The sequence below is a fragment of the Meriones unguiculatus genome, chromosome 4 (genome assembly GCF_030254825.1).
Source record: "Meriones unguiculatus strain TT.TT164.6M chromosome 4, Bangor_MerUng_6.1, whole genome shotgun sequence".
Lineage (NCBI taxonomy): Eukaryota > Metazoa > Chordata > Mammalia > Rodentia > Muridae > Meriones > Meriones unguiculatus.
In genome coordinates this window covers 88,129,819-88,155,353 of record NC_083352.1, presented here as the reverse complement: position 1 = coordinate 88,155,353, position 25,535 = coordinate 88,129,819, and the positions used below count along the sequence as shown (strand labels likewise).

The following is a 25,535-nucleotide window of genomic DNA, read 5'->3' as shown; positions in this document are numbered from 1 at the left end:
CCCACTGTCATTACTCCTTGCTTGGTTTATCATTTCCCAGCTGCAAACGAAATGTATACTTTGTCCCAGTCTGTGCATCTCTGCTTCACAGTGGGACTTTCAGGGGCCCAAGTCTAGTCATGCCACTCTTGTGTCCAGCTTTCCAGATAAAGCTGCACCCCCTAATGTTAAGCCCTCTCCCTGTCTCGCCCATCTGCTGCCGGCTTGCCTTAGCAACTCTATCTTCGTTCTTTATAGTTCCTTGCACATAGGATGCTTAGGTTAGGATTTCATTCTTCAGGGTTTCCACCAAAGCACATTTCCTCCTCCTAAGCCCCATTTTAATTCCCCTTTTCATCTACTTTCATTTTTTTTTTTCCTCCAGATCTTTCCTGGATCAGCCCCAGTCCTCCTCCATCCAACCAGCCTCCTCCATTCAACCAGCCTCAAAATGTCCTGTGTTCCTTAGGCTACTGATGTGTTTGAGATCATTCAGTTTTTCTTCTCCATGAGTTTCTCAGCCCATTAGGGCAAAGACTCATTGCCTCTTGTTCTCTGATACACAACTAGCATATAGCAGGGACCTAGGTAACCTGTGGACGGATTCTAACCCCAGGCTTATTCACTGACTATCCCAGCTGCCATTCCCAGGAAGAAAGAGTCCTTCATAAGAATTCTAGAAGGGGGTCAACAGTTAGCAAGTATAAGTGTCAGGCTAAAGATGATATCAACTGTTATTACATGGGGAATGTTAGAACCGTTTATAAAAATGGATTATTTGGCTCAGTAATTAAGAACGCTTGCTCAGGGCTGAAGAGATGGCTCAGAGGTTAAGAGGACTGTCTGCTCTATGCTCTACCAGAGGTCCTGAGTTCAAGTTCCAGCAACCACATGGTGGCTCCCAACCATCTATAATGAGATCTGGTGCCCTCTTCTGGCATGCAGGTGTACATGCAGACAGAACGTTGTTAAATGATAAATAAAACTTAAAAAAGATGACAAGAACACTTGGTCTTGCAGAGGACTTGGGTTTGATAACCGGTACCCACATGGCAGCTCACAACCTCTGATGGCACCAGGCATGCACGAGGTGCACAGACATAGGAAAAAAATGCCTATACACATAAAATAGTAAAAAAAAAAAAAAATTAAGTTATTTTATGTGTATAGGTGTATCTGTATATACCACATGAATGCCTGGAGCCCAAGGAGGCAAGAGAAGGACATCAGGTCCCCTGGAACTAGAAGTATAGCTGGTTGTGAGTCACATGTGGGTGTTGGGAATCAAAGCAGAGCCTCCTGAAGAGCAGCCAGTGCTTTTCACATCAGAGCTTTCTCTTCAGCACCAGGAATATTAAAACTTTGAGTAATTAATTCTAGCATAAAAATGAACTCTAAATGGCATTTTAAGCATCAGTTGATATGAACCTCTTCCCCCATAATACTGGTGATCACCTTTGCCTTGAACATGCTAGACAAGTACCCTGCCACTGAGCTGCATTCCTAGCCCTTGATACTTTTGAGATAGCATTTCACCATACACCTCAGTCTGGGCTCCCACACAGCCTCATGCCTTTGTCATCCAAGTGCTGAGGACAGGCCTGAGACACCACCCTTGGCTTTGGACTTGGTTCAATAGACTGCATTTGAACTCAGTTTTTGGTAGCTTTTTTTTTTTTTTAACTAGATCAGGTCAGAACATAGATTTATGGAGGGCCTAACATTTAGTGAACATGTCATTTTTTTCTTGCTTTTTTTCTTCAAGACAAGGTCTCATTATGTAGCTCTGGCTGTCCTGGAACCATTATGTAGTAGACCAGGTGGTCTGGAATTCATGGAGATGCCCCTGCTGCTGCCTTCCAAGTGCTGAGATTAAAGGTGAGTGCCACCACACCCTGGCCCATGAGCAAGTCTTTTTAGATAAGAGTTCCCATTAGTGGATAACAGTGTAGTGGACAGAGTGGCCATCATCCGCCCCAGTGGTCAGCTTGGTGCTGGTTTACTTTCTCTCCACCTTACCCTTATTCCCATTATTTTAAAGAAAATCTAGACACCATATGGATATCATCTGTTAGTAGCAATTTTTAAATTAGTGGAGCATGGTTGCGTATATTTGTAATCTCAGTACTTGGGAGGCCAAGATAGGCAAATTTTTGTGAGTTCAGGCCCAGTCTGGTCCACATAGCAAATTTCAAGCCAACCAGGGCTACATGTAAGACCCTGTCTTAAACATGTAGACAGCAGAAACTCCCTCAAATCCCCCACATTTCCAGAAATGCATTAATACTTATTAAATCATTCAAAAGCTCCTGACGGGTTACAGTAGATAAAACTGGAGAGTGGAGCTTTGTAATTAATCAGATTTCTCTTTCGCTGAATCATTAGCTAGACAATCCTTATTTAGAAAAGGGAAGAGCTTTCTAAGATAAGAGTTTACTTTCCTGCCTGAATGGGTATGGTACAGCAAGATGCCTAATCTCTTTATCGAATCTGGTTGGGTACACCTCCTGGGCTGTTTGGTTCCATTACAGTTGTAGTGGGGGTGGGGCCTGAGCCAGCAGAGACTGGCAACCCCTCCACCCACTCAACTAACCATCCCCATTCCACTGCAGCTGCTGCTGTCTCCTGAGTTACTTTTGCCACCCATCAATGGGTTGTGATGGCTTTCACTGGGTCATTCCTAAGTGCCTCCACTGTCTTTCCATTTGTCCCTTAGTACCTGTAACTACTCAGCACATGCTTCTTTCTTCTGGTCCTCAATGTCTGTACACTGAAGCCTAGATTTGAGCTGGGGGTGGGGAGTTCAGCATGACTTTACTGGAGACCAAACAAAACAGACATTGACCCCAAGTGATGCCGTCAACATATGGAGCTCTGAGGTCCTACAGGAGCTGAGAGGATGAGAGACAAAGAATGCCCTTGTGGTAGGAGCGTCTGGGCCCGAACCACCTTCTACGCAAAGCTAGGCAGAGGAAAGCTCTCACAGGCAAAGCCTGTGGGGAAGAGTGAATTTCAGAGGAAGGAAGGATTACCAAATCTTAATACCATCTTAGATTTTCAAGAGGTTTGCCCCAGGCTTGTTTCTTGTCACTTACCTCCCCTGCCTTTTGCGTTCATCTTCTTTGCCACTGACTCATTCCTTTCACAAGTTTTTTTCTCAACTCTCCTTCTCACCAACCTTTCTGTAACTTTCAGTCTTCCCTGCCAAAATGTACATCGCCAACTATGGCATTGCCATCACCTTACTGCCCTAAGCCAAAGCTTGAGGTTCTCTTCATCCTTTCTTCTCTTTACCTCTCACTTCAGCAAGTTCTCCAACACACACACAAACCCAACCCCCTTTCCGCACCCTGAATGCCTAAGCAAGTGGGATCTTCTCCGAATCTTGCAGCTCTCCACACAGCTGGGTGCTTTTCGGGACGCTTGCACTAAGCCAGGGCCTGCCCGGACTCCTCAGGGCTTCCCATTATCTTTCACTTAAATCTGAAGTCCACCCTTACTGTGAAACCCTGTCTGGTCAGGCTTCCACTGGTGGCCTTCAGCAAGTGACAACAGTTTTGGGCTAGATGTCTTCATCTAATGTGGATGGTAATTAGATCTGCCCCATGGATTCCTGTTCTGATGTTTTGTTTGTTGGAGACAGGAACTCTAACCCAGTCTGGCCCTGAACTCTCTGTCCTCCTGTCTCAGCCTCGCAAATGCTGGGATTGTATATGTCACCGTGGCCGGCTGGATGGCTCTTCACAGATTATTATAAGGACTAAATATGCTTGTTTATAGCACTAATGAAGTTAGCAGGTTTTGTAATTCTTCATTCCTTTCCCTATTCCCGGCAAATTGTATCCTCATCCAGATTTCATGGTTCCTAGCAAGGCTGCCACTAAGGGTATCCTCCTAGATACACCTATTGTTTTACTTCCCCAGAACAAGGAGCTTTCACCTTCATTGGTCAAATCCAAAGTGTCACCCACTATGGTCCTATCGAATTCTGTGGATGCAGCTGGCACAGGTAAGAATTAACCTCCTAACAGCCTCCTAACTCTGATTCAAAAAGGTTAGAAGTGTTGGGGGTGGGGCACATACTTTTAAGCCCAGCACTCAGAAGGTAGAGACAGGGTCTTTGGGAGTTCTGGGAAGCCTGGCCTACATAAAAACATCAAGGCCAGCCAGCTAGAGTTTTTGTCTTCAAAAAGAAGAAACAAAAAACTCAGGAGTTATGCTTCCTAATGCCTGTATCTTTTTGCAAGCTCTGTTCTCTCCTGTACCTGCACTCACTGTTCTAGAATGAAGCCCACAGCCCTGCTTTGACATTCACCATAACATACCTCTATCTCACACTGCCCTCTTGTTACGTGGCCCAGGTTCCAGACAGGAACTCCCCATGGTTTACCAGCTATGAGTCCTGATGATTCCCTCACCGTTTGCCAAAATCTTCCCCCGATCCAATTGCTTTTTCCTCCATAGTCTGCTCTGGTCTAGCTCAGCCCATCTTGGCCTTTGAACTACCACTAGTGCTCCATTTTTGTCAGTTACATCACGTGTTAGCCTCTACTTGATAATGTAACCCTCACTACCACTTGCACATCATTACCCTGGCCCAAGGACAAGGACCACATCTCATGTTATCAGACATCTATCATGCATACAGCTTCTACACCCGGAGTACTTAGTAAGGTCATGATTTAAATCACATCTACCACTACCTGTTAGCATAATGCAGCAGCCTGTGAAATAGGTACTATTATTACCCCCACTTCAGAGATAAGGAAATTGAGGCTTAGAGAGAGGCTTATGTAACACTCAGCACCAAATACTGATCTGAGCTGTAGTCCTGGGTGTGTCTAACCATAATGCCCAGTCAGGGCTTCCCCTGAACTGGTAGCAGGTGTGTGCTGGCATTTCTGCTGGACACTTTTACGTTAACTTGTTTTGTCTTCTGAGTCTACTGCATAGAGATTCGGTCTCTCATTGTGCACATGAAAGCTGATGTTTACCTTGTTCTTGTATCATAAGAACCCTTGACAAATGAAGAACACAGGGAGCTTCTTCGGTTTGGTAGAGAACATCTGTGAAAGGTCTGTTGAGTAGCTATAGACAGTCTCTTCTAGGATCAGGACCAAGATTGGGATGCCACGTCATGCTACCTCTGCTCAGCACTGCTGTGGAGTGTCTGTCTGGAGCAGATAGGCAAAAAGAAGAATACAAAGTATTCAAGTTCAAAAAGGAAGAAGTAAAACCATTTCTTCCATCTAAGTGCTAATGAGAGTCCTGCTTAGCTTCTGTGACCAGATGAGCTTGGTGTGTTTATGATGGTAAGCATAAACAAAGCAACAAAGCTGTATGTGTTAATGACGTGATACTTTACATAGAAAACTCAAAAAGAATACATGCACACATAGCCCTGTTGGAGCCAATAAGTGAGCTCAAGAAGGTTGCAGGAAGCAAGATTAGTACACAAAATCAGCATTTATGTACAGCAAAAAAACAGCCTAAAGATGAAATTAACATCCTAGGGCTATTGAGATGGTTTACTGGGAAAAGCACTTGCCATGTAAGCCTAATGACCTGAGTTCAACTCTCAGAACCCAAGGTGAGAGGAAAGAATAGAGTCCAGAACATTATCCTCCGACCTCACACATACCGTGGTACTGGCACACACACATTAATAAATAAAACCTATGCAATATACCATCAAGAATAAAATCCTAAAGTGGGTGTGGGGGCACACGCCTTTAATCCCAGCATTTGGGAGGCAGAGGCAGGTGGATTTCTCTGAGTTAAGAAGCAGTCTGGTCTACCTAGTGAGTCCCAGGACACCCAGCACTACAAAGTGATACCTTGTCTTGAGAAGACAAAACAAAAAAGAATAAAAGCCTAAGGAGTAAATTGAACCAAGAAAATGCAAGACTATTACACTGAAAATTTTATAACAGGCTGGGTGCATGTTAGTCCTGGTAGTAAAGAGCCCGAGACACGTGGATCTCTGTGAATTTGGGTCTCTGCGTTACAAAGTGAGACTCTGTCTCAAACATTTTTTTTAATTATTGAGAAATATCACAATAAAAAGAAATGAGCTGTTTATATGCAGTACAATGTGGAAGTGCTGGGATTGCAGGTGTGCACCATAATGCTCCACAAAGGAGCCTCAAATGCACGGCAAGTGAAATAGGCTAGACACAGAAGGTTGCATATTGTACAGTCATATGCAGATGAGAGTCCTGGGAAGCATACATGCGTCCAAAGAGGCATCACATTGCCAAGGGCTGGGGAAGCGTGGCTAGTCCAAGGGTGACATTGTTTCAGAACCTGTTGGTGGCAATCATACAACTTTGTGGATATACCAAATGCCACCAGATAATGTACTTTAATATTACTAACTTTTAGGTTGTATGAATTTTTCTTTTTGTTTTGAAGTTGGTTTTGGTATTTTGTTTTGAGGCAGGGTTTCTCTGTGTAGCTCTGGCTGTCCTGGAACTTCTTCTGTAGACCAGGTTTAGCCTAAACTCAGAGATCTACTTGCCTCTGCCTCCCGAGAGCTGGAATTAGAAGTTGTGCCATCATGTCTGGATATGAGTTTCTTTCAATTAAAAAATGTTGAGAGAAATTGTCCCAGCACCTAAAAGGTTAGGTGAAACAGGAGAGTCGTGAGTTTGAAGCTATCCTGAGCCGAATATTTACACACAGAGATCCTATCTCAAATAACAAAACAAACAAACAAACAAAAACCAATGAAAAGAAAGGCATTCTGTGTTTGTGGGCTGGAAGACTTGTTCCTATTATAAACTGGGACATCTCAAAGTGATCTGTAAACTCAATGCAGTTCCCATCAAAATTCCAACTGCCTTTCTGCAGAAATAGGCAGCCAGTCCTAAAATTCATGTGGAAGGCAGGGAACCCAGAATAACCAAAACAGTCTTGCAAAGGAGCCAAGCTTAAATCCTGACTTTAAAACACTGTAAGCTAGGTGTGATAGCTCGTACTGTTGAGGCTGTCTCAAACAAAAAAGCTGGGGTAGAGCAGTTGCCTAGCTTGTGCAAGGTCCCCAGTATTGGGGGGTGGGGACAGAGATAAAACAAGAACAGAAAATAAGACCTGTTGGCAGAATATGGAGATAGCAGAACCTCCAGCAAGTAGATAGTAGGAATATGAAACAGTGCATTGTGGGAAGTAAGCAGTGCTTCTACAAGTAAAATGCTATGCAAGCATGAGGACCTGAGTCTGAATCCCCAAAGGAAAAGTCAGATGCAGGGAGAGATGGCTCCGAAGGTAAGAGCACTGGCTGCTCTTCCAGAGGCCCTGGGGTTAATTCCCAGCGTCCACCTGGTGGCTCACAACCATCTATAACTCCAATTCTGGGAGATTCAATGCCCTCTTCTGGTATCTGCGGACAGCAGACACACAAGTGCTGCACAAATAAACATGCAGTCACACAGAGAAAAAGAAAGAAAGAAAGAAAGAAAGAAAGAAAGAAAGAAAGAAAGAAAGAAAGAAAGAAAGAAAGAAAGAAAGAAAGAAAGTGTCCCATGTAGTAGTGGCTCCCTCTATCCCAGCACTCCTACAGGGGCATGGGCAGTGAAGACAGTGGGACTCCTGCATGCTCAAGGACAGCTAGTCTCCAGCCGACATACACGTAGGCAGGGTGCGCAACAGAAACAGGACACCCTGTCAAAGCAAGGCGGGGCTGACACCCAAGGTTGTCCTCTGACCTCCACAGAAGTGGCTTGAAAGCCTACATAATTATATCACATAAAGGGACACCAGAGCTTTTTTCCCTGCCTATTGCCTTATGTTGAGCTATTTGGGCTGCATGGTGATCAAGAGAATGTTCCTCACGTATACCTTACCTTGGGAAGTGTGATTGGCTGACAGCCTCCAATGCTGGCCTCTGAGATGCATAGCGCCCCCCATCAGTCCCTGCTTTTTCCCAGCTACCCCTGAGCCAGTGACAGTAGACTGACCTGGCTCAGCCTCAGGAGACATGGGGCTCCTCTGATGACCAGCCTTGGTTTGCTTTCCCAGCAGTGTAGTTAAACCCTGTTAATAGAAGCCACACATGGGAGGGAGCCCATGCCTAAAATCATAAGACTCAGTAGGTGGAGGCAAGAGATCAGGAGTTCAGGGCCAGCTTCAGCTACATAGAAAGTTTGAGACAGCCTGTGTGACCTATTTAAAAAAAAAAAAAAATCAGAACAAATAAAAACTTCTCTTAAACCAGCTCCTTGGGCTGAAGGCTGCCCCCAGCTTCCCTTCACACCTCCCTTCTTCTTCCCCAAGGATGAGACCTCCCAGTGCCCCAGCTCCTCCCATTTTCCCTTGCAGGTGCCTGCTTTGAATCTCTGACAAGGTTCCTACAGACACAGGCCAGTTTGGTTCCAGTGTGATCCCTAGTGCTGGGTGGACATGTTAGTGCGCTCACCTTGTCCAGTGTGTGACCAGCTCCCCAAGGAGTCAGATTAGGACCGGGTGGCAGGAAAAGCCCCTGAGTGAGGGTGTCATCCTGCCAGAAAACTGATTGCCTGCCTGTTGGGGCTTTTATCACCATATCACGTTAGAGGCACCCTGACTGACAAAAAGGCATGTCTTGTGTTTATTTGCCTTTCTTGGTCTCCTGTGAGATTGAGCAGTTTCACATTTACTGGCTGTTTGATTTGTTGTTTTACATTTGACTTTTCTGTGTGCTTGTGGTTCTAAGGACGTTTGAGCTGTTCTTTTTCTCTCCTCCTGCCCTTTCCTCCCCCTCTCCTCCTCCCCTTCTCTTCCATCTCTCTTGCCTACTGCTTATTATATTTCCTTTTTACTGTTCCTCACATATCTTTATTCTCCAGAATAATAAAGTGACATCATTCAAATATCGTTTTCCTAGGGCTGGAGAGATGGCTCAGCAGTATAAGATCACTCACTGCTCTTCCAGAGGACCTGAGTTCAGTTCTTTGCACCTGTGTCACACAGCTTATAACACACACACAGACACACACACGCACGCACGCACGCACGCACGCACGCACACATGCACGTGCCTCTTGTGCCAGCTACCAAGAGCCTGAGGCAGGAGACTCACTTAAGCCCATAAATTCAAGGTCAGTTTTTGAGTGTTTTGTTTTTATCTTTTTCTCACACTTCCCCGACTTTATAAAGTAGCAGCCTTTGCTCTCAGAGACTCCGTCTGGAGTAGATCAGTCGTATTGTGACCACTTGTTGCTTCTCTGTGACTCTGATTATTTGGTTGTGGGTTTTCCCCTCCCTTCTCCGAGTCTGTGGCACATGACTTTATTTATGAGATAGGGTTTCACTGTATAGCACTGGATGGCCTGGAGCTCATAGAGACCCTCCTGCCTCTGCCTCCAGACTGCCGACATTAGAGGTGTGCGCCACAGTGCCCGGCAGCATTTGGCGTCTAACAGTCATGATTGTGTATTGCTTTGACTGCACAGCCATGCCACAAAAGATGTTTGGGATATTTAGTTTCTCACAAAATGCCAAGTTCTGTTTACTTATTCTTCAGTTTCTTGGCTGATCATGACCCAAAAAAAAAAAAAAAATCTAGCCACTTGAGAGGGTTTTTTTTTTTTTTTCTGGTTGTGTTCCAGTTAACTTAGGGTTTATCAAGCTTACCATCTGTGGTTGGCTCTATCCAATGTCCCTGCCTCCAGAGAAAGCTAATCTGAGTGAGACTTCCCTCTTGAAGAGTACTGCAGTAGGTGGTCTTCATCTCGGGTGAATTTCTACCTAATCGATCTCACCTCCATATTTTTCTTGTTTCCTAGAATCTGTGGGGGAGAGTAGGCATCTAGACAAATGTCACCATAGTGGTAGGACACCTGCATCAGGCCTCAGGGCTTATATCAAAAGTTCTGATCCCACTGTGAAGGCCCCGGGCTACTGAGGTGCAGTGGGTGAGGGTGCTTGCTACCAAGGTTGGTACTGACACAGGCTAGCCAGGACTCAAAATAAATAAGCAAGCAAGCAAGCAATGGCAGAGGTACCTGTTCCAATGCCGATGAACCTTTAAAAAAAACTGATGCTGTATGAAAGGAGCCAGACTGAAGGCAACACTGCATATAGGGAAAGCCACACAGGCAGACAGGTTAGTGGTGATGAAGGGTGAGGGGAAAGGGGATGTGGGTGTGGCTGCTGATGCTATGGGTAGGGTTTTCCTTTGGAAGGATAAAAATCCTTTGGGATTAGATGGTGACTGTGGTTGTACGACTCTTGTCATATTCACTGATTCACTGATTCAGGACACAACTACTTTCTAAGGAATGTGTGTAAAAACCGTAGGGCATACTTAGAGCAATCTAGAGAAATGGTTCAGTTACTAGGCTTAGCTCAACAGATGGAGAGCCTGAGGTACAGGGTGCCATTGCCAGAATAACACAGCGTCCCATTTTGCTGGGCTGGGGGTGTAGCTCATCGACGCCGTGTCCCCAGCAAAGCCCAGCACTGAAAGACACAACACAAGTGTAGCTACACATACTGATGTATGTCTGGATCAAGAGGGTCACTTGCAAGTTCAAGGCCAGAGCCAGGGATACTCGGACCCTTCTAAAACAACCCACCACCACCAACAAAATAGGGGAGGATGACATTGTATTGTGTAGTGCAGTATTGTCTTACGTAGTATAATGTCCTGGTTACTTTTCTGTTGCTGTAATAAACACCATGGCCTAGACAACTTATAAAAGAAAGCACTTAATATGGGAGCTCAAGGTCCCGGAGGATTATAGTTTATGTACATCATGACAGGAAGCATGGTAGGAGGCAGGCAGTCACAATGCTGTGTCAGTCGTTGAGAGCTTACATCTGGTCTGCAAGCACAAGGCAGAGAGGAAGAGAGAACTAACTGAGAATGGCATGAGCTATTGAAATTTCCGACCCCACCGTCAGTGAACTTCCTCCAACAAGGCCAACCTTCTGATCCTTCCCAAACAACTTCACAAAGTAGGAAAGAAACATTCAAATACATGAGCCTGTGGAGGCCATTCTCATTCAAACCACCACATATAGCATAGTGTGGTGCAGTGTGCAGTAGAGTATTATATAGCATAGTGTAGTACTCTGTATACTATATTCATACTGCAGCATAGCGTAGCATAACTGTATTATAGTGTGGCACACTCTCATATTGCATGGTAGTCTGTTATATAATACATATATAATAGCATTGCATAGCATAGTATGGCGCTATCATTTGGATCTAGAGTATCCCTCAAAATCCACGTGGTAGAAACATGGTCACCAGCCAATGGAACTACTGGGAAGTGGTGAGATGTTTAAGAGGCGGGGCCTAGTAGAAGAGAGCGAGGCCACTGGGACGTCCTTTGAAGGGATTACTGGGACTCCAGCCCTCCTCTTCTCCTTGGTTTCTAGACGTACGATGGGGTGAATAGGTTTTCCCCATCACAGGTTGTTGCTGTGATGAGCTGCCAGAAGCCATGGGACCAAGTGGCAGTGAACAAAAACCTCTGATACAGTGAGTCCCAATAAACCCATCTTTCCTTTTCCTTCCCCTTTATTCAAAGAGAGTAAGAGAGAGTTTATTCTGAGCCAGATGAGTGACCTCTGCCTGGAAACATAGGTTCAGATTACCCTGAGTTACATTTCAGCATGGAAGCATGTACGGGAGCGTCTGTTGTCACACAGCAGAAGGAAGTCATGGACCTGCTGAGCTGACTCAGTGGATACAAATGTTTGCTACCAAGCCTGTGGACCTGAGTTCAGTCTCCAGGGCCATTCTATGTTAGAAGGAGAGAACTGACTTGTGAAAATTGTCCTCTGACCTCTTTATGTGTACTTACAAGTCACACACACATAAATAAGTAACGAAATAATCCAATTAAAGACTTTTAAGAGAAAGTGATAATAAATCAAGGCATCTGCCATATTCATGGGTCAGGACTCTGGATAGGTGGGGGTCTTGGTTACTATTCTATTACTGTGAAAAGACACCGTGACCAAAGCAAGCATTTAATGGGGGCTTGCTTATGGTTTCAGAGGGTTAGTCCATGGTCATTTTGGTGAGGAGGCATGGTGCTGGGACAGTGGCTGAGAGTTCACATCTCGTCTGAAAGTTGCAGGCAATGAGAGTGACACTGGGCCTGGACCGACCACTTTTGAAACCTAAAAGCCCAGTGACACACCTCCTCCAACAAGGCTGCATATCTAAATCCTTCCTAAACAGTCCACCAACTGGTAATCAAACATTCAAATATACGAGCCATTCCCACTCAAAATGACACAGTACGTTATAGCGAAGTGGGGAAAACCCACGTGTGGGCTTCAGATGTTATCGGGTGCCTTTTTAAAAGAGATTTATTGATTTTATTTTATGTCTCTGAGTGCTGTCCTGGCTTGTATGGATGTATGCCACATGTATGCCCTATGCCCACAAAGGTCAGAAGAAGATATCAGATTCCCTAGAACTGGAGATAGTGGATTCCTTAACTGCTGAGCCTTTTTTTTTTTTTTTTGAGACAGGATTTCACTATGTAGCTCTGGACTCACTTTATAGATCAGGCTGGCCTTGATCTCCTAGAGATCTACCTGCCTCTGTCTCCTGAGTGCTGGTATGTACCACCACACCTGGCTCTCCATCTTTTCAGTTCCTGATTATGTTCTTTTTAAGTATTTTTATTTATTATTTGATAATTTCATACATGTTCATAATGTATTTTGCTCCTACTCAGCCCATTACCTTCTTGTGTCCCCTCTAACTCCTCTGAACATCTTGCCAACAAATCCCCCTCCTACTTTCATATCACGTCTGTGTGTGTGTGTGTGTGTGTGTGTCTGTGTCCATGTCTGTGTGTATCCATGTCTATGTGTGTGATATGCATAGAGAGAGGCCCAGAGTTTAACTCGTATTTGCTTGTATACACATGGGTCTGCTATTATTGACTGAAGCATAGACAAGTTAGCAATGGCTGGCTACAGCACTGATGAAGCCATTAAATGCCAACAGATCCTCAGAGGCCTTTCTTCCTTTTAAGTTGATTATTGCGAGTGTTTTGTCACAGCAATGAAAAGTGAACCTGTGTAGTAATTATACGGACCAGAAGCAAAGTTTATTTAAGTATCATGTACTGCACCTAATTTTATGTTACACGTACCTTTTGGTTTGGGTATTGAAGACGGAGCCTATGTTCTTGTACGTACAGGCAAATACTCTGCCGCTAAGCTCTGCCCCAGTCCCTGTGCTGTACTTTTTATATGATGGTAGCACAGCTGCTGTGTTCACCTCTGCACCGGTGCGTGCACACAGGAGTCATGTGTTGTGCCACATTACAACAGCAGTCAGTGGGGACACCAGTGTACATATTGACTGAAGTGCCATTGATCAGTGTCCATTCAGAAGAGCCATGCACATCTATACACTGAACAAGTGGTGTTTGTATTGTGTAAATTATAGATCAATGAAGTTGTCCATATACATTCCAGAGACCTGCCTAGACCCGCTGGCTCCGAGTCCTCAGGTATACAATCCAGGAATCTGTTTTGTGTTCAGACACTTCAACATGATACAACCAGATATACTTTATTCAGAGAGTGACAAAAACAGAGACTTGGTCATGCCTGGCACGCACCTGTACTCCCAGCACTCAGGAGTCTGAGTCAGGAGTATTTCAGCTTCCAGGCAAGCTGAGCTATGCACCATGGTCCTCTCTCAGAAACAGAACAGCGCGTTAGAAGCCAAGAGGACCCCTCTGGATGGGAGCCTTGTGGCTGCACACAGGCTGAGCCACCACTGGCCTCGTCCCCCAGTTTGGGATGCTGCACCTGAAGGAGCGTCCCACAAGGTGGAATTACAAACTTTGTTATTAGGTGCAGCGTGGGTGTGCGTATGGCATGTGTGTGAATGAGGCACATGCAGACCCCAGCTCGGAGGAAAGCTTCCACAAGTCAGTTCTTGCCTCCCACCTTGGGTCTGAGACAAGTCTCTCCTGTTGATTCTGCCATGCAGCACGCTCCAGGCTGGCTGGTCCATGATCTTCCATGTGATTCTTCCAACTCCACCTCCTACCTTGCTTTGAAGTGCTGGGATTACAGATGGGTGCCACCCTCTCTAGCTTTTATCTGAGACCCAGGGATCAAACTCAGGTCTTCAGACTTGCGTGACAAGGGCTCTACCCACTGAGCCATCTAAGCAGCCCCACAAAGCAGCATTTGTTTTGCAGCTCACCTCTTCATTGGAGAAACTGTCTAGTCAAGCAGGGAATTAAGGAGGAGAATCAGAAATATCACAAGGTATATTTGTGATCTCATCCCTGCAAGAGCAAGTAAGTGTTTTTGGATTGGAGGACAACCCACATGTCAATACTGGCCTTCTACCTCATTTGAGACAGTCTGTTGTCCATCACAGTGTATGCCATGCTAACTGGCCATGGCTTTCCAGGGATTCTCCTGTTTCCATTTCCTGTATCATCATAGGCGCACTGGAATTGTAGTTAAGCCTTACCACTTCTGGCCTTACATGGGTCCGGGGGGGCTGGATTCAGGTCTTCATGCTTACACAGCAGGCATTTTACCCCCTGAGCCATCTCCCCAGCCCAACAATGTAGTTTTAATCAGAAAACTGCTGTGGAGTCCCCCAGGCCGAGACTGAGTCATCTCTAGAAGTGTGGGCTTTCAGTGTCTGGAGACAGGCTGAGACCCTAGCTCAGTCCCTCTTCTGCTGATTCCAGTGGAATCAGACGTTAAAGATGATAGGCTGAGACAGGCAGTGGCTGTCAGAATCACTGAGCTTGATGCTTGTCATCACCCAAATCTGGGGCACGGTGCAGCCACTAAGACCTAAGCCTTCCTGGCCACCCTGTGGGTCCCATCTCTTCCTGTGAGGATTAATATCCCACCATCTCTGCTACTTTGCGTCATTTAGCTCCTTATTCAAAGTCTGATCCTGTTGTCATGATTACTGAGAAGGCTTCACATTTCCTTCCAGGCAGCATGCTCTGCTTGCCACCAAACACGCAACTCAGATCATCAAAGCAGTCCTCAGGGAGAGTGGGGACATTCTCAGCACACGGCTGATACAAAGCTAGATCACACAGGTCAGTGAAGGAAATCTTAAGCTGGAAAAATAGCTCAAGTGCAGCACCAACCTAGCCACTTGACCTGACCTTTGGAACCAGCTTCTCTACACCAAAGAAGTGGTTTGGGTTCTCGTCTCTGGAATTCAATCGGTTGTTGATAATGTGTCAGTCAAACGCAATCCTCCAAGAGCAGTGTTGTTCCACCAAACCTGCTATGCTGATGGGAATGTTCTGCACCTGTGTTGTTCAGTGGAGGAGAGTATGGCCATCAGGCAGCTTAGAATGTGGTCAGTATAACTGAGGAACTGAATTTAAAAAGATGTTTCAGAGGCGGAGTACATCATGAGCACAGCAGGTGAAAGACTCCAGCTTGGTCCCAAAACCAAACCAAGGAGCTAAGTCTGCGGCACATGGCTATCTATCATCAAGCCCCCAAGAAGCTGTGGCAGGAGGAGAGCCATGAGCTCTGGGGCCAGCCTGGGCTACACAGAAGAGTGGGAACTTATCTCAAAACAAAAAGCCAGGGACCAGATATGGTGGTGCCACACCTCGAATTCCAGCACTCGGAGAGGCAGAGGCAGGCAGATCTCTGAGTTTGAGGCCAGCCTGGTCTATATAGAGTCCAGGACAGCCAGGGCTACACAGAGAAACCCTGTCCCCAAAAAGAAAAAGAAAAAAAAAAAAAGAAAAATCTGGGATGATGACATATACCTTTTAATCCCAGCCTTCGGGAGGCCTGGGCAGGTGAATCTCTGTGAGTTCAAGGTTAGTAGGCTCTAAATGTTGAGTTCCAGACCATCCAAGACTACACTCACCTTATACCCAACAAGAATATAAGAATAAGAAAAACATTGCATAAATAACAAGGCTAGTAACAACGGCATGATCTCTTTTGAGGTTAAAAAAAAAAAAAGTGGATCCTCAAATTCACCTGCCAGCCAGAAGGAGGTGTAACTAAGAATTTGTGGACATTTTTGAAAACTATCACCAGGATTGCTTATTATGGGGAAGGCACCCCAGTTTCCTCTAATTTTCAAGTTCTCCCTGGGATCATTTGTTGATGATTTTTCTGTTCCCCTCATCCCTGATATATATATATTGAGACTGTTTATATTTCTAATTAGAATTTTTTAAGGAACATTTTTCTGCCTCCTCTATTTCTCTGGGAAATCATTTCTTCATGATTCCCCAGAGAAATAGAGCAGTCTCATGTCTGCTTTTTTTTTTTCTTGGAAAGGACATATAGTTATATTTTGTCCTTCCCAGTTTTGAATAGCTTTTCTAGTAACAAAGGTGACCTAAGATGGTGTAAAAGTGATGGACTGCCACAAAAGGGGAGGCTAGCCAAACACTGCCGTTGAAGACAAGGGTGTCTGGGGACTCCAAAGCCTGCTATGAGCCTACCCTGATACCACCCTGAATGTGTTTTGTGTGCTCTTTGACACATCACATCTCTTTCTCTGGACCTCAGTTTTTCTAAAGAGACAATGAAAGTACTGGTTGACTCAAGATTAGTGGTTCTTGTCATGAGCACATATGAAAAGGAACACACAGGCTACTTCAAAACCAGTACAATGGGACTGTACTGATGGCTTAGCTCATACTCAAGCACTAACATGCTCAAGGTCCTGGGTTCATTCCTTGGCATTGCAACAACCAAAACTAAACTGCTGGACCTATGCTTAGACCATGCAAGTGAGGAGGTGGCACCAAGGCTTAGTGCTTCCAACATGATGCTTGAAGCTGTTGCCGCTGACGGCTCCCAGACTCTCTGATACTCCCTCCATCCAGATGCCCACTAAGGACCTTACCAGCTTTTACTCAAACAGCAAACCTTTATGTCTGCTGTGAAGAAGTCCCCGTCGAAGTGGTCAGACAGGTGAAGACCCTGGAAATGCAGTGGGAATTGTGCAGTGGACACTGAGTTACTGCCCTGTCCTGGGCATGACACTGAGTGCCCCGAGACCCAGTCACTGCCCAGAGAAGGACGAGGGTTGGGCTGAATGATGAAGTGCAAGGTGGAGTCTGGGTTATGACGTGTAACCGTGAGAAAGAGACTAAATGACCTCTTGCCTCGGTTTCCCAGCCTACATTCTAAAAGTACAGTGATCATACTTATCACCTGGAATAAAGGAAATGTTCAACAGACATTTGGTGCTCCTGGGATTATTTGTTCATGAGACTTTTTAGTGGAGAGTGGGGGCGATGGCAGGGAAATAGCATCTCGCTGTTTCTAGAATATTCCCATTCAGCAACACCATCCAGGCTGGATTTCCATCCTCTGATTTCAATCCCATCACAAACTCCAAATCACATCATAAGATTATATCAATATAATTTATTAAATAGACACTGATGGCTCCTCCAAGGAGGGTGAACAACTCAGTACATAAATATCAATAAATAAATATAGCTGCCACTTCCATCCCCCACAAGGGTGCAAGAATAAGATTTCAGTGGACAGAATAAAAATATATAAATAACAAGAGTAGTAACAATGGCACAATCTCTTTCAAGTCAGATCCTGCAGTGCAAACTCGCCTCTCCCAGAACAGGTACTATCGAGGATACTCGGATTCTTCCCTAGAGCTCTTTACTCTGTCACTCAGCATACGCTGTTCTTAAACTCCAGTTTTGCCATGCAGTCTGCGAACTGTTTTAAAACAGTCAGTATAAAGGATTTGCATTCATAAAACTTGGAAGTATCAGGCCCAGGAATGTTTAATTCCAGTGGCGTGGTGCAGCTGATGTCTTCAAGCCGTTTTGTGACATTGTAAGTATTTGTTCTGTCCTGGTCCACCACTTTGACCTTCTCCAGATAGGCCTTGAGGACTGAGATGTTGGCTGATGCTCCACGGCCCAAAGTGAAGCATGGTAGCTGTAGTGACTCGTTTTCAAACACTCCACCTCCCTCACGTTTGATCTGTAGAAAGAGGAGGTTTGAGATAATGTGAGGAAGAGGTTTGCAATAACCCTAGAGATCTGCACTGCTCACTTCCAGTGCTTCCTCTGTGTCTAGCCTGCCTCAGCCCTTATCTAATTGGTACAGCACCCCTGTGAAGCTTGGGGCATCACTCGTCCCGTGTCTACAGGGATCCCAGACACAGCTGGCTTATGAGCTAGCGGACCTCCCAGGTCGGCCAAGATTCTTAAGGGTGCTTGTAAGCTCTCTTCCTCCTGCTTCTCTGCCTATCTGGCTGAGGCTGCTCCAGCCTTCTGCAACCTGTTCTCAGAGGCTCAGTGGCTGAGGTAAGTGGGAAAAGGTTGCTTATCTGTGTTTTATGCAGCCCCCTCCTCTTCGTGCCTCTGTATGAATGTCACCAGTGCCACTTGCTGATAGAGAATGCTCTATGCTTGCCTGGAAAGGTCTCTGAGATGCTAGGGAGAGTTTCTCAAAAAAAAAAAAAAAAAAAAAAACAAGCAAAAAAGAAAAGAAAAACAGAGGACTCAAGGTCCTTTCTTACTCTCCCTCCTCCTCAAAGCTGACAGCTTTTGGGTAAGACCGAATTGCTAAGACCATGTCAGCTTCAGGTCTGCCTTTGAGCCTGTAAAAGCCAAGGCTAAAGCTTAAATGCCAAGGCAGGTGGCATATCACTGTCATTTCCACTGTGATGGTTATTTGTTTAATTGAAGTTATCTAAGAGGACCTGGGGAAGTGAAGCATTTACACTTACTGGGTCTTGGGCTATAACCCTGCCGGGGTCTGGCAAGGCAGAAGGCCTTCCAGGATGCTCCAACAGCATACAGATAGCTGCCTAGTTGGTCACCTGCCTTTAACCAGAGGCATCAGAGACCCAAGGGAGGATTTCCACTCCCTGCTTCCACTAGGACATCTTTGACTCCTTAGACTGGTGGTTCTAGTTGCTCTCAGGAGATTCCTGACCAAGCTGTCCCATCTTCCAGCAGGAATGGTCATTTAGTGGGACTATGAGCCAGACAGGTTTAAGATTTAAAAACAAAAATGGCTACAAGCATGCATCTTTGGGAAGTTGCTGGAGTCTGGGTCCTTGGACTAGCCTGCCTCTGCCCCCTCTGTTAATGCATTTACCCCCTCATAAACATTTTACCCCATCCTGTTTAATTCTTCCCCTATCCCTCTCTGGCTTCTATACCTGGTTTCCCATCAAGAGAGAATAGTTGTTTTGGAGAGCAAAATAAGGCATTTTAAAGAAGTGGTTTGGAAAAGAAATCTCAAGATTACTTACATAATCTTCGTAAAGTTGCTTAGAATCGTGCCTCAATATTTCAAGTATTGTTTTTATCTGATCTGGTGTTGGTGCACCAAAGGATAAGCTGCAGATGGCCAGCCAGGTTCCTATACAGCAAAGCACCACCAGGGCAGGCTTCGTTGGTCCTGGAGAGAGAAAAGGATGCCATGAGGCTTTTACGGATCAGATGCCCCTGCCCACCCCAGCTTCAGTCACAGCAGCCTCTGCCCAGAGACCACTTGGTGTAGCCCTTCCTGTTTCACAACCCTAGAATGATAAGAGCCATGGAGCTGAAGCCATGGTGAGCTGCAGCGCTAGTGATACCTATGTGGAAGATCATGGTGATGACGAGAGAGTGAGTAAGGCCTGCTTTGCTTGTGGCCTCTGGAGTCTGATGTGTTCGCCATGGCCACCAGGCCATATATAAAGGGCTGGTGTGAGAAAGATCGGAGGCCCGCCCATGGCAAAACCATTGCTCAGCTTTTCTCCAGAAAACACTTTTCAAATGCTGCCAGCCACGGCTTGGGGAAAGCAGGGCTGGAAGGAAATGCTGAGGTTACCCTCAAGGCAGGCAGAGGCTTGAGTCACACGCATATATGCGCATACACACATGCAGATACATACGCATACCACACAGGAAGGCACATGCATCTTGGGCATCTCTTTCTTCTTGGAAAGTGCTTGTTGACTTAATGAGAGGAAATTTTGAAGCCCAGAGTTGAAGAGTACAATCACTGGGGAACAAGTGTCTTAGGTCAGTGCCCTGCAGGGAATTTTTGGGAGGCCGTGTGTAGGCCGTGAGAGTCTCAGCGTGATGCATCTGTGGGAGCCCCTGACGAACAGGGATGGTGCTGTAAAGGTGTGGGTAGAAGGCTTCCGTGCTACAGTGCTTGCTTTGGTCCTTGGATTCTTACCTGTGCCTTCATGACTTCTGGCTCTAGAACCAGGACAGGGCCCAAGAATCATTTGTTGGTCGAGTCTTCCATTGCCCAGGTAGTGGGAGTAAGGGGGTTGGGGGGTTAATTGTTGGAACTAAGTAAGGAGGCACACACCTGTAAACCTAGTGCTTAGGAGGCTAAGACAAAAGGGTCACAAATCCGAAGCCAGTCTGGCCCCTAGCCAATCACTGTCTGAAAAAAATAAACTAAATTGTTTAAGCTTTAAAGAAACGTCCACTACCAAATTTCAAATCACAAACGCAAAGTAGGTGAGAAATTATTTTATCATCTTTAGGATCAAAATATCCTTTATCTATTTAAATTTATCTTTTTGTTGTTGTTGTTCTTTTGAGACAGGGTTTCTCTGTGTAGCCTTGGCTGTTCTGGAACTCAATCTTTAAAGTAGGCTGGCCTTGAACACAGAGATCCGCCTGCCTGTGCCTCCCGAATGTGGGAATTTAAGAGGTACACCACCATGCCCAGCCTATTTAAAATTTTTTTTTACAAAGAGTAAGTATTTGTGGTTTGAAGAGGTGGCTCAGTGGCTAAGGACACTGGCTGCTTTCCCAGAGGACCTGGGTTTGATTCCTAGCACCCATGTGGCACCTCACAACCATCTGTAACTTCAGTTTCAGGGGATCCAGTGCCCTCTTCCAGCCTCTGTGGGCAGCAGGCACAAGGCACACAGACATCCATGTGGGTAAAACATCTATCCACATAAAATAAATTTAAATGAAAAAATTATTCAGCCCGACCTGGCAACTCATGCTTGTGATCCCGGTATTCAGGAGGCAGAAAAGGGAGGATTGGTGCAAATTTGGGGCCAGCCTTGTCTACATAGTGAGCTGCTGCCCAGGCAGGTCTGCAGAGTGAAACTGTATATCAAAGAAGAAAAAAAAAAGTTATTTGCTAGGCTGGGTCACTGGTGGAACACTTCCATTACATGCCCACAGCCCTTCATTCAAATACCCAATTGTTTCAAAAAATATTATTGAAACCATTTATTCCTTTTTTATACAATATTTTGCCTGCATGTGTGCCAGCATGCTAGAAGAGGGCACCAGATCTCATTATTGATGGTTCTGAGCCACCATGAGGTTGCTGGAAATTGAACTCAGGATCTTTGGAAAACCAGGCAGTGCTCTTAACCTCTAAGCCATCTCTCCAGCCCATCATTTATTCTTTTGTCAAGATTTATTTTGTAGTTGCCCAGTGGTGGCTCACATCCTTAATCCCAGCAATTGGGAGGCAGAGGCAGGCAGATCTCTGAGTTTGAGGCCAGCCTGGTCTACAAAGTAAGTTCCACAACAGCCAGAGCTACACAGAGAAATCCTATCTCAAAAAACAAAATGAAACAAGACTTTGTGTGTGTGTGTGTGTGTGTGTGTGTGTGTGTGTGTTACCAGTGCCTGTGTTGGCAGTTGTGAGCTTGATGTGGATACGGGGAATTGAACTCTGGTCCTCTATGAGAGCAGCAAACACTGAGCCATCTCCTGGATTCCCATTTATTCTTGTTTGTTTTTAGAAATTCAAGGTCTAATCGTTTATTTGTTAGTTCTTTTGTAGGGTTTCTATTTGTTTGTTCTTTTTTTATTTTTATTATTAGTTACGTTTTATTAACTCTGTATCCCAGCTGTATCCTGCCCCCTCATTGTTTGTTTGTTTTTGATGGTTTGTTTGGTTTGGGGTTTTTTGAGACAGAGTCTCTTTATGTAGGTAGTCCTGATTGTCCCAGAATTCACCAGGCTGGCCTCATATTCACAGAGATATGCCTGCCTCTGCATATCTGTCTGTAATCCCAAATGCTAGGATTACAGGTAAGTGGCACTGCACCTGACTTATTTGCTACTGTTAAAAACTGTTTTAAAGTCGGACATGGTGGCACATGCCTGTAATCTCAGCACTCAGAGACTCAGAGGCAAGTGGATCTCTGTGAGTTCTAGGCCATCCTGGTCTACAAAAGCGAGTCCGGGACAGCCAAGGCTACACAAAGAAACTATATCTCAAAAAAAAAAAAAAAAAAGATTGAACTCTGATTTAGGATTAGAAGTGCTTAGTGAGCACAGCCTATATCTCTTGGTAATCTGTTCCTGGCATTTTTCTCTGGCTTCCTTCTTGGCCAAAACTTTAGCACATTCTATAGCCTCGTTTTCCTTAGTGCGTTGTTTCTTCAGAGCAATACACTGGTGTTTGTGCTGCAGGACACAAATTTTGGGTGCTTTGGTCCTGACTTCTCACCTTTGCATAAGGGATTTCTGACATGTTAATGGTTTCCTTTAGAGAGATGGAAAAGCTTCTAGATTCCACTGGCTGTTTTAGTCCACAGCCACCAAGGCAGTCCAGGAATACATTTCTCTCCATTTTTTTTTTAAACAATAGACAAGTTGAGACCCCTCAGCCTGGCACCCACAATGCTTCCTGGACAGAGTTCTGCTTCCTCCCTCTACTTCTCCATAACGAGATGATCCTTATTGCTCACAACCTCTGATCCCAGCACTCAGGAAGCGGAAAGGCAGGTGGATCTCCAGGTTTGAGGCTAGCCTGGTTTAAAGAATTAGGTCCAGGGCGTCCAGGGGCGCATATAGGAGCCATATCTCAAGACGGAGGAGGGGGAGGGGGAAAAGAATGCCCCTCAGTCAACAGGAGCACTCTGCCCTGGGTCAAGGCATCTGGCCTCATGGGAAAACCTTGCTTGTCGTTTGCACCACTGGTTTGGACCACCCTTCCACTCTTCACCCGGGGCATCAGCAGCTACTTCCACAGCCATGTGCTTCTCACAGAAAGTACCAAATTTGTGACCATTGTCCACTTCAATGAGTTCCTGGTGACAGGTGGCAGGGAAGACATATTCAGCTTCATCTTGACACAGCTGGCTGCCCAGGAGGTGCCATGAGGAAGTACTCCAAAATTATTCATATTTTAGGTGTCAACTATGTCAACTCAGGACATAAAAGCTCAGCAAAGTCCCTGTCCTTAAGGACTCAAAATTCTGGATGTCAAAAGGCAGGATTAAAATGTATTCACAAATAAGAAAACACCCAGAAATAATAAAACTATTAATAACTACTTCATGGTTAGCTAGAGAGTGATGTGTAAAGTACCTTCAGTCAAGGGATCGAATATTCAGACTGAGACCAGAAGCCAGGCATGATGGTTTTGCAATTCCATCACTTAGAAGGTCAAGGCAGGAGGCTCACAGCAAGTTTGAAGCCAATCTGGATTACATAGTATGTTTCAGGTCAGCCTATGCTACAGTGTGATACCATCTAAAACAAACGACTTAGCAATTAATTGATTGGTTGATTTTAAAACTGAGACCTGGAGGATAAGAAAGTATAGCTGTGGAAAGATCTGGGGACAGTGGGCTGCTGCAGAAATGAACTCATGTTCTTCCACAAACATGAAGAAGGCCATGATATCTGGAGTGAAGTGGGAGAAAGAGAGGGCGATGGAAATGTGGCCAGAGGCTTGGCACAAAGGACCTCGAGGCCACGATAAAGACCTTGGGTTTTTCTCCTAAGTGCAATGAGACACTGCCAGATATCTTTAGATAGAGACATACAGGATCTAGTGGGCTGCTGAGTGAAGAGAGGAGTGGGAATCTAAGACTTCTGCAGGAGAGCCAGAGAGAAGTTATTCAGGTCTCCAGGTAAGAGGCAAGGCAGCCTGGATTGGAGCAGAGAAGATGGAGATGAAGCATCAGAGCTGTTAGACTGATACGGTCATGGATCACAGATAACTTCCAGGCTGTGAGGAAGCAGCTGGGCAGATGGCGTGTGACGAGGGAAGAGAAGTCTGCAGAGAGGAAGTTGAGAATTTTGCTAAGAGTTTGTTTGGATGCCATCAGGCCTTTCTGTTCTGTGACAAATGAGCCATGACATTGGAGTCCAGAGCTCAGAAATGAGGTTGTGTACAATCCCCATGATAGCCTACGGAGGGGGGTTTAGCCATGAACTCCTCATCACTTTCAATCCCACTTTTGCTTCCAGCTTCTCTTTTCTTTTTTCTCAGCCACTCTCCTTTTGGTTTTGGGTTCTGGAAGTGTTTCACTCTTAGCCCCGGCTGTCTTGGAACTTACCATGTAGCAAAGGCTAGCCTCAAAAAATCCCAAGGCTCTTTCTGCCTCCCAGGTCTGGGATTGCACGCAAACACTGACTGTCTCAGCCATACTTTCCACAGAGTGGTTTGCCCATGCTCTTTGCCTCACTCTCCAAACCCCAACTTAATCTAATCTTCTGGTTGGTAAAGCCAGCCAATGGGCAGGACTCTGACCCACTGTTTTTGTGCCCATGATTATGTTACAGTAGGTGGCAAAAGGGACTCTGTAGAGGAAATCAGGTTTAGTAATCAATTTTCTTGAAGATACAGAAATTACCCTGGGTACTTGAGTTGGTTTAGTGCAATTGCGCAAGCCCTCAGGGCTAGAGGTAGTACTATGGTACAGTAATTGCCCACCTTTTCTGAGGCTCCGGGGATCCATCCAAGAAGCCAAGCAGTCAACAAAAGTGAAGTAAGCCGGGCATGGCACACACGAGTTGCCCTTTTGTCTCCCTCTTCCCCTGATTCCCCTTCCTCCGCCCTGCCAGCGCCCTTCTAGCTGCATGTCCTGTTTGTTTGAATGACCTAACTTTCACTCAGGTTTCTTAGAGGAACATGGGTGAATTGTTATAACAGCATGAGCCCCTCGCCAGTGGCCACACCATTGAAGAAAATGCCTCACTGGGTGGTAGTGGTTCACGCCTTTCATCCCAGCAGTGGGAGACAAGAGGCCGGCAGATCTCTAGTTTGGAGGCCAAGCTGGTCTACAGCGTGAGTTCCAGGACAGCCAGGACTACACAGAGAAACTGTCTCAAAAAAAAAAAAAATCATTGGACTTGTATACATCCTCAGTGATGGGTAGGGCACACATGAGTCCTTTCTCCTTTCATGACACTGTGTCAACTGATCCCCCCTTGGACAAATTTGTACAGATAATGGTTTTCATGAGAAGAGATCTTACCATGTAACCTAGACTTGTGGTCCTCCTGCCTCCACCTCCCTAGAGCTGGGATTACAGGAGTGCACCACTATGCCAGCAAATTAATGGTGAACAAGAGAGAAATAATACAGTCCATAGTGACCTCATGTTGTCAGCCTTCTTGGTTCTTTTCAGATTTCATTTTTCATGACCCCTCCATGATATGCCAAAATTCCAACGATTATTACACCATAATGCCAATCATTTCACCCTCTTTTTGTGGTTCTGAAGACTGAATTCAGGTCCTTGGGAATGCAAGACAAAGTCTCTCAACTGAGCTGTAGCCCCAGACCCATTTCTGCTTTCTTAAAACCTCAGTTCAGGGCAGTAGGGATGGCTCCGTGGATAAGTGATCAATGTCCAGACA

The 25,535-nt window shown here is 45.4% G+C and overlaps 1 protein-coding gene across 1 annotated transcript; it reads right to left on the bottom strand.

The window, feature by feature from the left end:
* Nucleotides 1-17,610: 17,610 nt before the first annotated feature.
* On the bottom strand, nucleotides 17,611-19,553 carry Il31 (interleukin 31). Its single transcript, XM_021631330.1, has 3 exons — nucleotides 19,538-19,553; nucleotides 19,211-19,359; nucleotides 17,611-17,928 (listed from the first exon to the last, which is right to left on the bottom strand). Exons 1-3 carry the CDS (start codon nucleotides 19,551-19,553, stop codon nucleotides 17,611-17,613), a joined length of 483 nt encoding a protein of 160 aa, XP_021487005.1.
* Nucleotides 19,554-25,535: the final 5,982 nt, after the last annotated feature.

Coding starts and splice junctions, on each gene's coding strand:
- Il31 (XM_021631330.1), bottom strand. Junction 17,929..19,210: donor AGCAACTTTACGAAGATTAT/GTAAGTAATCTT, acceptor CTCTTTCTACAG/ATCAAACGTGAGGGAGGTGG.